The sequence below is a fragment of the Schistocerca cancellata genome, chromosome 7, assembly GCF_023864275.1.
Source record: "Schistocerca cancellata isolate TAMUIC-IGC-003103 chromosome 7, iqSchCanc2.1, whole genome shotgun sequence".
Taxonomy (NCBI): domain Eukaryota; kingdom Metazoa; phylum Arthropoda; class Insecta; order Orthoptera; family Acrididae; genus Schistocerca; species Schistocerca cancellata.
In genome coordinates this window covers 413,349,334-413,361,611 of record NC_064632.1, presented here as the reverse complement: position 1 = coordinate 413,361,611, position 12,278 = coordinate 413,349,334, and the positions used below count along the sequence as shown (strand labels likewise).

The 12,278-nt window shown below is 44.1% G+C and overlaps 1 protein-coding gene across 2 annotated transcripts in view; it reads left to right on the top strand.

Moving 5' to 3' along the window:
- LOC126092315 (cadherin-23-like) overlaps positions 1-12,278 on the top strand; it is a 517,289-nt gene that overhangs the window by 251,102 nt on the left and 253,909 nt on the right. For both annotated transcript variants that reach the window (XM_049907844.1, XM_049907845.1), the window contains exon 11: positions 2,644-2,837. In XM_049907844.1, coding sequence (XP_049763801.1) covers positions 2,644-2,837 — 194 coding nt within the window. The remainder of the gene's footprint in view (positions 1-2,643; positions 2,838-12,278) is intronic.

Here is a 12,278-nt window from a genome sequence, read left to right as displayed (position 1 = left end):
CATACAAATTCCGTTAATGTACAAGATGTCTCGCCCCCAGAGCAAAGCTTACAGCAACAATGACTGCTCTTAATGTGCGTTTACATCTGTGCGCCTTGCGGCGAATCACCGGCACTGGTCCCAGACGCGAATAGAGGGGGCCAGGATAAACACAGATCCGAATGGAATCACTTGTGCACACATTTTACACAAAAGGCACGCACCTATACGTGTGCCTCTCTTTGAGTGTGGAGCAAGCAAAGCCGTTTTGCGACTAGACGCCACCGGCCGCGGTGGCCGTGCGGTTCTAGGCGCTTCAGTCCAGAACCGCAAGGCTGCTACGGCCGCAGGTTCGAATCCTGCCTCGGGCATGGATGTGTGTGATGTCCTTAGGTTAGTTAGGTTTATGTAGTTCTAAGTTCTAGGGGACTGATGACCTAAGATGTTAAGTCCCATAGTGCTCAGAGCCATTTGAACCATTTTTTTTGACTAGACACAAGGCGCACACGTGTAAACGCACCTATAAGTGAACAAAATTTCACTGCTCGAAAACCTTTAATAACACTTAAGACAGATACAGAATAACAGAATCAACAGCCTGCAGTCATGCCTCTCCTCGATCAAGCAGAATATCAGGCTCATAAATACAGTGAATCTTATGGCGCAGTGGCCAATGAAAACACAAGGTAAAAAGCGCGAAGTTCGTGAGACCTTCACGGGAAATTGCCTAGAACATTCAGGGTGCCGCAAACGGCCGAACCGAACTTAAACTAAAAGCTGTCTCTAGACGTTGTTGCTTAGATTTACTTATGCGATATTTAGAAGAATTCAGCTGGAGTAAAACATAAGGGAGGTACAGGCCCCTTGGCCAGTATCATATCCAACTGAAATACAGAGTGTATCAAAAATAATCGTCCAATTTGGCACGTCTGTATTTCTGAAATTAATAAACGTATACAATGAATTTTAGTTTTTGATGTACGGGAAACTCAAAAATCTTTTTTTTTTCATACCTTTTCACAGACGTTCAGTATGCCCTCCTTGAGATGCAGAGTGCGGTATTCAAATTGTTCCCACACTGCAGCGAGCATGTCTCGAGTTACTGCTTCCACAGCTGCTGTTATGCGATGTCCCAGATCTTTCCTTGTTGCTGGTAACAAAAGCACATAAACAGAGTCTTTTATAAAGGCCCACAAGAAATAATCACATACAGACAGGTCCGGCGACCTTGGAGGCCAGTAGTGTAAGGCTGAATCATTTGGTCCAGTGCGACCGATCCATCGCATAGTAATCCTTTGATTTAAAAATTACCGCACATCCAGATGCCCGTGTGGCGGTGCAGCACACGCCAGACGGACGTCGGGGGCATGATGAGCTGTCCAGTTGCACGGCGAACAGATTTCTGCGGACTCCTTGTGAAACTATGTCGGATGCTTTCCACGTCTGTGTCAGACACTCGGGGACGGCCCGGCGATTTGCTTTCATACATACAACCTGTTTCTCGGAACTGTTCATGCGATCGTCTAATGCTATGTGCTGATCCACACCGTACCTAGTACGATAGTCACGCCGAACAGTTACTTTTGAACCGCAATGCGCAAAACGTAGAACGAATAACGCTTTCTGTTGTCCCGACACCATTTTTACTAGAACTGAAGCGGGCTCACACTGCTGCTACCTAGCGGGAACAAGGTGAAACTCGACAGTTTGCTCTTTCCAATAGTACGTCGCTCACGCACATATTCGGGATTGGAGCCGGTGGTCGTAAACGTCACTCGGCAACGTTTCAACTGGACACCTGCCAGTCATCTTCGGGTGACATAATCGTTGGAATATTTCACATCATTAATATCAGCAATTTAGTCCGCCTTGATGCCAATTACCTTTTTATTCATTTATTTCTTTATTATCCCAAACTACTTTCGGCGACAAATATCACCATCATCATGACATAATGTTTGCTAAGTAAAAAGACGGCAACAGAAAAAAAATAGCACAGAAAATATGTTGCAAACAGCGCCAATAATTGCTTAAAACGTGCTGTAAAATACAATAAATAAGGTAAAATGAAAGTATCAATAGTAAACTATATTTCAAAAGACTAATTGCAAAAATGTAAAAATGTTTTACTGTGTTTGTACAACCATGCCATTTTCTGCATGTTTTAGATTAAAAAACCCCACTGATGATGGTGATATTTGTCGCCGAAACTAGTTTGAGATAATAAATAAATAAACGAATAACAAGGTGTTTTGCATCAAGGCGGACTCAATTTCTGATATTATTGTTTTTCTATGCAAACACGGACCAAAGATAATATTATTTCACATGATGTTCTCTTTCATCCTGTTCAACTAATCAGTGGTAAGTCGTGTAGTGTGATTCATATTAAATTGGCAGACAAATAAAGAAAAGAAGACTGTGAATTCTTCCCTTTACATACGAATATAGTATTTCAGAGATTACTGCAAGTAGCCTAGATCTGTAGTACCACATCTGCGAAACTTACTGCGCAGAGAAAGTCGCTCTAAACGTGTGTAGAGATGAAACTAGCTTTATGTGTCCCATTTAGTGCCCAACGCCACTGAACAGCCACATACCTTTCCTTATCCTGTCCACCATGCTTAAAATATTGACGCTACAACTAATAACCGCAATTCACAGGTCGTAGCAACGGAGGAGGCAGACAAAACCCACGTCACCACCAGGGATTTCACCATCGAGCTCAAAGACACCAACGATGAATTTCCAGAATTTACGACCGAGTCGTTTCAGGCGGCGGTGTCAGAGGGCGCGGACTTAGGTTATCTCGTCACCACTATCAGCGCCACCGACAAGGATGAAGGTGACCAGATCAGGTGAGTAACTGCCTGCTGTCTGCTTGTAAAGATCAATTCTGTCTATGTTAGGACATCAAAACGCCCAACATTAGTAACTTGACGTAAAATATAACTTGTTCCTCTGGGTATGCTAGCATGTTAATTAGGAATGAATAACGAACGGAGCCGGCCGGAGTGTCCGTGCGGTTCTAGGCACTAAAGTCTGGAACCGAGCGACCACTGCGGTCGCAAGTTCGAATCCTGCCTCGGGCATGGATGTGTGTGATGTCCTTAGGTTAGTTAGGTTTAATTAGTTCTAAGTTCTAGGCGACAGATGACCTCAGAAGTTAAGTCGCATAGTGCCCAGAGCCATTTGAACCATTTAGTAACGAAGTGGCGTCTCTAGCTCATCGAGAATTTCTCTAGCAGCACATTACTGATGCAGTTAAAGAGCAGCACTTGAGGCAGCGCACTTGCCAACGATATAATCGTATGACCAGTTGTGGTAGATTGAGCAACTGCCAACAGAATTTGATACACTCAGAAACCACATTTCGATGCTCCGAGCTTTTCCAATTCAGTGAAAAGTCATTCTGTTTACTGTGATGGACACTTTTAGCCTAACATTGCCTCCCAGTGACGCTGACGGGAATGGAAAGTGTTCTAAGTGTTCCATCATGGACATCTTGACCGTTTGTCTTGTGCCGAACAAAAATACATTAGAAGGTACAGCGGTGGGATCTTTGGTATGCTCCGGGAGGAGACCGGGTGGATACTACACTACTGGCCATTAAAATTGCTACACCAAGAAGAAATGCAGATGATAAACGGGTATTCATTGGACAAATATATTATACTAGAACTGACATGTGGTTACACTTTCACACAATTTGGGTGCATAGATCCTGAGAAATCAGTATCCAGAACAACCACCTCTGGCCGTAATAACGGCCTTGATACGCCTGGGCATTGAGTCAAACAGAGCTTGGATGGCGTGTACAGGTACAGCTGCCCATGCAGCTTCAACACGATACCACAGTTCATCAACAGTAGTGACTGGCGTATTGTCACGAGCCAGTTGCCCGGCCACCATTGGCCAGACGTTTTCAATTCGTGAGAGATCTGGAGAATGTGCTGGCCAGGGCAGCAGTCGAACATTTTCTGTATCCAGAAAGGCCCGTACAGGACCTGCAACATGCCGTCATGCATTATCCTTCTGAAATGTAGGGTTTCGCAGGGATCGAATGAAGAGTAGAGCCACGGGTCGTAACACATCTGAAATGTAGCGTACACTGCTCAAAGTGCCGTCAATGCGAACAAGAGGTGACCGAGACGTGTAACCATTGGCACCCCATACCATCATGCCGGATGATACGCCAGTCTGACGATGACGAGTACACGCTTCCAATGCGCATTCACCGCGATGTCGCCAAAAACGGATGCGACTATGATAATGTTGTAAACAGAACCTGGATTCATCCGAAGAAATGACGTTTTGCCATTCGTGCGCCCAGGTTTGTCTGACATGCAGCGTCAAGGGTAACCGCAGCTATGGTCTCCGAGCTGATAGTCCATGTTGGTGCGAACGGCGCCGAACTGTTCGTGCAGGTGGTTGTTGTCTTGCAAAAGGTCCCATGTGTTGACTCAGGGATCGAGACGTGGCTGCACGATCCGTTACAGCCTTGCGGGTAAGATGCCTGCATCTCGACTGCTAGTGATACGAGGCCTTCGGGATCCAGCACGGAGTTCCGTATTACCCTCCTGAAACCACCGATTCCATATTCTGCTAACAGTCACCGGATCTCGACCAACGCGAGCAGCAATGTCGCGATACGATAAACCGCAATCGCGATAGGCTACAATCCAACCTTTACTGAAGTCGGAAACGTGATGGTACGCATTTCTCCTCCTTACACGAGGCATCACAACAACGTTTCAGCAAGCAACACTGGTCAACTGCTCTTTGTGTATGAGAGATCGGTTGGAAACTTTCCGCATGTCAGCACGTTGTAGGTGTCGCCACCGGCGGCAGTCTTGTGTGAATGCTCTGAAAAGCTAATCATTTGCATATCACAGCATCTTCTTCCTGTCGGTTAAATTTCGCGTCTGTAGCACGTCATCTTCGTGATGTAGAAGTTTTAATGGCCAGTAGTGTCTAACACGCAAGATATTGCACTGAGGTGACAAAAGTCAAGGATAGCGGTATTCATATGTACAGAAGGCGGTAGTACAGCGTACACGGGGTATAAAAGGACAGTGTATTGTACTCCCGTGGTTCTTGTGAAAAGGTTTCCGACGTTACTATGGTCGGTCGACAGGAATTAACAGACTGTGAATGCGGAATAGGTGTTGGAGCGAGACGTATGGGGCGTTCCATTTCGGAAATCGTTAGGGTATTCAATATTCCGTGTCCACTGCGTCAAGAGCGTGACGAGAATACTAAATTTCAGGCATTACCTCTCACCACGGGCAACGCAGTGGCCAACGGCTTTAACTAATCGACCGAGAGCAGCGACGTCTGCGTAGAGTTGTCAGTGCTAAAAGACAAGCGACACTGCTTGAATTAACAGCAGAAATCAATGTGAGACGTACGACGAACGCATCCGTTAAGACATTTCGGTGAAATCTGGGGTTAATGGGATATGGCAGCAGACGACCGACGGAAGCGCCTTTGCTAACAGCACGGCATCGCCTGCAGCGTCTCTCCTAGGTTCTTGACCATATCCGTTGGACCCTAGACGGTGGAAAATCGTGGCCTGGCCAGATGAGTCCCGATTTCCGTCGGTAAGAGCTGATGGCGAGGTTCGAGTGAGGCGGTGGCTCCACCTACTATGGATTCAAGTAGTCAAAAAGGCACTGTGCAAGCAAGTGTTGGCTCCGTAATGGTGGGGCAATGTTTACATGGAACGGACTGGGTCCTCTGGCCCAAATGAACAGACCATTGGCTGGAAATCGTTACGTTCGGCCACTTGGAGACCAATTGCAGCCATTTATGAACTTCATGTTTACAAACAACGACAGAATTTTTATAGATGACAATTCGTCATTCCATGGGGTCACAGTTACTGTTCACTGGACAATTCAGGCGAATGACTTGACCAACCAGATCGCACGACATGAACCCCATCGAACATTTACAGGACATAAGCGAGAGGTCAGTTCGTGCACAAAATCCTGCACTAACAACACTTTTACAATTATAGACGGCTATAAGACAGCATGGCTCAAGACTTCTACAGAGGACTTCGAAGGACTTGTTGAGTCAATGCCACGTCGAGATGGTGCACTACAGCGGGCGAAACAGGTCCGACACGATATTAGGATCTATCTCATGACTTTTTTCACCTCAGTGTAGTTCACTTTATTACAACATAGATGTTGTGGAATACTTAAGGGGAGCCGGAGGTGGTCAAATCCAAAAAATTACGATTTGTTTTTTATTTGCTACCGAAAATTAATTGGAACATTCCTCTTTAACGTAAACTTTGAATTATTGTTCTACTCGCCCTAGAAGTGGAGTTATTACCATTTTCCCCCGCGCCTGCAGAGGAAATGGGCGACCGCTGAATGCATCTAACACCCTCTCGTGACTTCCTGGCGAACTGCTTGGGATTTTCTCGGCCTGTTACGCATACAGCGCCTTACGTTACGCATACAGGGAGTGTGCAAGGGTTAGCTACATTGTTTTCTGTGACAAATGAAGCGCTAAGAGCGCGGAACATCGTCTCTTTGCTGTTTACCGTTTCGAATTAGTTCAGTGTTGCGCCTGTTGTTGGTAGTATTATACTTCTTGTGTAAATCGTTGTTCTGGTTACGATGCCACGTTTTAGTAACCGTGTATATAAGAAGAGGAAGAACGTACGGAAAAGAAAATTAACACTAACACCAAGTTGCGATACTACAATTACTGAAACAGTGCGTTCTTCTGCTAAGCAACACATGGCCGGCCGTAGCCCTCTGACATCTTCTAGTAAGAAGCTGACTGGTGGGAGTGACAGATTTCGTGAATATGTTAGTGACAGTGATGATATTAACGAAGTACTGAATATTGGATTATTATCTTCTGTGCTGAAAGAATGTGTTCTGTGCCAAATGTGTTCAAGTGTAGGAGTGGGACTAGAGATAACAAAGCACTTTGGTTTAGCTTGTGAGATGAAGAAAATCTGTGCATGTTGCAAGTATCAAGTGACTTTCTACAATTCACATGCCAGTCTCTTTGGTGAAAATGGAGGATCTAGAGTGTTTGATGTGAATGTTCGACTTGTGTCTGGTCTTCGATCCATTGGAAAAGGGTCTGCTGCTGCTAAACTGTTTTGTGGTATTATGAACTTGCCATCGCCTCCAAGCAAATTTGGGTACTACTGTGAACTGGTAGGATCCTCTGTTGAAGATGTGGCTTTGAAAACCATGAAGGAAGCAGTGGAGGAATCTGTAGAAATGAACGGTGGTTCTAGGGATTTGGTAGTGGCATTAGATGGTTCCTGGCAAAAGAGGGGTCATAAATCCCTGAATGGGGTTGTAACTGCTACTTGTGGTGATAGTGGAAAAGTGATAGATGTTGCAATATTATCAAAACATTGTAGGTGCAAAAATAAAATCAAAGGAGAGCACAGTGGAACCTGTGAGGCAAATTGTAGTGGATCAAGTGGAGCAATGGAAGTGGATGGAGTGAAACAAATTTTTGAACGTTCAATTCCCAGATATAACGTTAGGTACAAATACCACCTTGGGGATGGTGACACCAAAGGTTTCAAGACTATAAAGGAACTGAAATCATATGGAAATGAATTTGTAGTTGAAAAGTTGGAATGCATTGGGCATGTGCAAAAGCATATGGGTGCATGGCTTCGAAGGCTCAAACAAACTTTGGGTTCAAGTAAGCTCAATGATAGACAATAGGAGGGAGAGGCAGGCTTACTGATGAGGTGATTGAACGTCTACAGAGATACTATGGGTATGCTATAAGGCAAAATACTAGTAATGTTAGTGACATACGAAAAGCAGTGTGGGCATTGTTCCTTCATACTGCCTCTTCCAATGAATACCCTCAACACAGCCTGTGCCCAAAAGATTCCTGGTGCAAATATAATGCAAAAAAGGACTATGATCACAAACATGGTTTGCCAGCAGCTGTGATAAATGCAATAAAACCAATTTTTCATGACTTAGCACAGCCAGAATTGTTACACAAATGTCTACATGGAAAGACACAGAATCCTAATGACAGCGTAAACAATTTGATTTGGAAAGTGATTCCTAAAAGGGTGTTTGTAAGCATAAAAACACTGCACTTTGGCATTTATGATGCAATAGCAACCTACAACCAAGGGAACAGTGTGAAGTGTGAAGTTCTGAAGGCATTAGGACTTACAGCTGGGGTGAACACTGTACGAGCACTAAGAAATATTGACAGAGAAAGGATAAGAAGAGCAAAAAGAAGAGAAAGGCATATGAAGTATGATGGAACAACAGGCCAGAAAAGAAGACAGAAGAGGAAGCTTTTGGAGGATGAAGAAGAAGACCCTGATAATCCATCCTATAGTGCAGGAATGTATTGAGAAACTTTGATAGCCATTTCCCGTAAATTAGAATTTTTCAAATATAAGGAACATTTTCTCAAAATCCACTCAAGCTAGAGAGATGAAATTTTTATACAGCACTCCTAGTGGTCAAACTTACATTGTAACACAGCCATTTGGCAATATGTTCAGTAGTTTTATTTCAGTTTAATTATAAAACAATTATTTGTAAAAAAAATTGGGTCATTAATAAAAAAATAATTGGAAGGAAACTAGAAAAGATACTCCAAAATCCCTCTGTCATAACTGCAATACTAAACCACTCTATATGTAAAAAAAAAAAAATTCAAATTTTTCTATTTGGTAGTTTATTCATAAATGTTCCTCAAACTTAGTGATTTTAACATGGGCAGCATAGGCACCTCCGGCTCCCCTTAAATTTGTTCACCCCATTTCCACAGGAATGTCTTAAGTATGTCTCTGAGCATTAACGTTTCACTTGCCACAGACATATTGCAAGTCTCTTCACCTGAAGTACAGTAGACATAACTTGCCTTGTAGTCCTGCATAAGACACTGATTACTCTGCTGACCTACTGGAAGACGATGCTGTTGTCTTAATCGACGATCACGAACTGGGGGAGGGCGGTCCTGTGCTCTTCCGTAAATAGCCGAGCGGGTGCGGCGGCGTAGCAAGACGTTTGTGGGCGTGGCTACGCAGGTGTCGCTCATTCGTCCCTACGACTTCCAGGGACTGTCGTTTCTTGTGGCTCGCGTGCGAGGTGGCAGCCTTGCTTTCGCACCTCGCTCTTGGGACGACACCACAAAACGGTAATTTATTTATTTTGTTTTAAATCCAATCACGGATCACAGATGTTTGTTAATCACCTGTTCAACGATTATCATCTTCAGACCTGAGTCATCGTTGACCGAAATTATAGGGCCTGATTAATAAACGTTAGTGTTTCGTGATTGGATTTTTAATAAAATAAATAAACCCAGGATTGAGGGGAAACCTTACTGCGACTATGTCACAACTCGTGAAACTAATTAATATTTTCATGCCTGATACTAATCAAAATTCCATCCTTTCCTTTTGATTTTTTGTTTGGATCATCAGTCTTGTGACTGATTTGATGCGGCGTGCAACGAAGTCCTCTCGTGTGCAATCTCTTCACCTCAGGATATCACTCGCACGCTACATCTTCAATTACTTAGTCATATTGTTACATATGAAGAATCTGGTGCGTACGTGATGGCTATTGGGGGTGTCCAAAGTTACTGTGACTCATCGATTGGAAATCGTAAGACATCATGCGCGGAGGTGGGACACGTACTGCTAACTGCTCATCTTCCAGATTTTTAGTTAGTTACATGTTCCATCGATCATTTGGACGATTCTTTTATCGAATTTATGTGGACAAAGTCAGGTTATAGGAAATGTATACACTTAAAATTTTGTTTATACTTGCTGTCGGTCTTTTAATAGAAATTCGTGAATGAATTAGAAGGAGTTGTTCAGGAGTAATAATTTGCTATCCGTTACACATTTATGGTACTGGGAAAATAACCAAAAATTTTCGTTGATACATATTGAACTCCATTCTGAGTTATGACAGCTTTAATAACGGATAATAGGTCACTTTTCCCTCTAGTGTTGTAGATATTGACACGACTGTTCTTCTCAAGTTGTGATGTACTACTTAAGACGAATTTCATTAGCGAATATACACTGAAGCTCCAAAGAAACTGGTATAGACAGGGGTATTCAGATACAGAGATATGTAAACAGGCAGAATACGGCGCTGCTGTCGACACCGCCCATGTAAGACACCAAGTGTCTGGCGCAGTTAGATCAATCACTGCTACCACAATTTCAAGTTATGAAGATTTAAGTGAGATTGAACGTGGTGTTATAGTCGGCGCAAGAGTGATGGGACACATCATCTCAGAGGTAGCGACGAAGTGCGGATTTTCCGGTTCGACCATTTCAAGAGTATACAGTGAATATCAGGAATCGGTAAAACAACAAATCTCCGACATCGCTGCGGCCGGAAAAAAATCCTGCAAAAACGGGACCAATGACGACTGAAGAGAATAGTTCAACGTGACAAAAGTGCAGCACTTCCGCAAATTGCTGCCGATTTCAATGCTGGGCCATCAATAATCATTCAACGAAACATTATCGATATAGGCTTTCGGAGCTAAAGGCCCACTCGTGTTCCCTTCATGACTGCACGACACAAAGCCTTACGCGTCGCCTGGGCCCGTCTAAACCGTCATTAGACTGTTGATGACTGGAAACATGTTGCCTGAACGGATACGTCTCGTTTCAAATTGTATCGAGCGGATGGACGCATACAAGTATGGAGACAACCTCGTGAATCTATGTGTGGTGTCACCGCCAGACACCACACTTGCTAGGTGGTAGCCTTTAAATCGGCCGCGGTCCGTTAGTATACGTCGGACCCGTGTGTCGCCACTATCAGTGATTGCAGACCGAGCACCGCCACACGGCAGGTCTAGTCGAGAGAGACTCCCTAGCACTCGCCCCAGTTGTACAGCCGACTTTTCTAGCGATGGTTCACTGCCTACATACGCTCTCATTTGCTGAGACGACAGTTTAGCATAGCCTTCAGCTACGTCATTTGCTACGACCTAGCAAGGCGCCATATTCACTAATTAGAATGAATTCGGAACAGACAATATTGTGAATCATGTACCGTCAAGAGCGACGTTCATCATTAATGGATTAAAGTTAAGCATCAAACTAATTACGTCCGCTTTCTGAATTCTAATTCCTTGTCATGTTCCAGACCTCACGTCAGTATAGTCCTTCCCTCCTCACGCCAGCCTGCGTGAGCTAAAATCGTGCATTTCGGCCTCCTCTAGTACCACGGTGTTGGCTCTTCTGCCAACACAACACTATGGACCCTACATATCAGCAGGGGACTGTTCTTGTTGGTGGAGGCTCTGTAATGGAGTGGGGCCGGTGCAGTTGGAGTAATGTGGTACTCCTGATACGTCTAGATAAGACTCTGACAGATGACACGTACATAAGCATCCTCTCTGATCACCTGTATCCATTCGTGTCCATTGTACATTAACCTTCAAGCACTCGCGCGGCCTCTTTTGTAATTTCGCTCCATACTTATTCCACAGAGGTAACGAGGCGGCGGGAGGGACATTTATTCTCCAGTTGCACCTTTTTCCGACAGATGCTGCTCAAAGTACGTCCAAGTCGCACCTCTCTGCTTCTCAGGACAAGTTCAAATAGGTCCGAACACGAGACTATTTCTAGCGCGAGCGCGTGAAGGTTAAGACGGACTTGGGCAATTCCAGCAGGACAACGCGACCGCCATACGTCCAGAATTGCTTAAGAGTGGCTCCAGGACATTCTTCTGAGTTAAAACACTTTCACTGGCCACCAAACTCCTTAGGCATAAACATTATTGAGCATATCTGGAATGCATTGCAACGTGTTGTTCAGAGGAGATCTCCACCCTGTCTTACTCTTACGGATTTATGGACAGCCCTGAAGGGTTCATGGCGTCAATTCCCTGCAGCACTACTTCAGATACCATCGAGTCCATGCCACGTGGTGTTGCGGCACTTCTGCGTGCTCGCGGGGCCCTACGCGATATTAGGCAGGTATACCAGCTTCTTTGGCTCTTCATATATGTTGTTTAATCTCTTTGCTAGCTTAGATAACAATAATACGTAAGATACATAACAAATTGTGGATGTATTTTAAAATGGATTAAAGTGTATTTAATGGAAGAAACAAGAGATGGCAATTTGGCTTAGATACGATGTATCAGTTCTTTCCTTTATACTCGTACCTTCTGTGTGAATGGTCACATTTGTTACATGAGTTGTCTTGACAGTGGTAAGAATTTAATGTATTGATTAGTTAGGTTATAATGTGTTTCCGAACTTAAGGTAACAGTGGAGATTGGGAG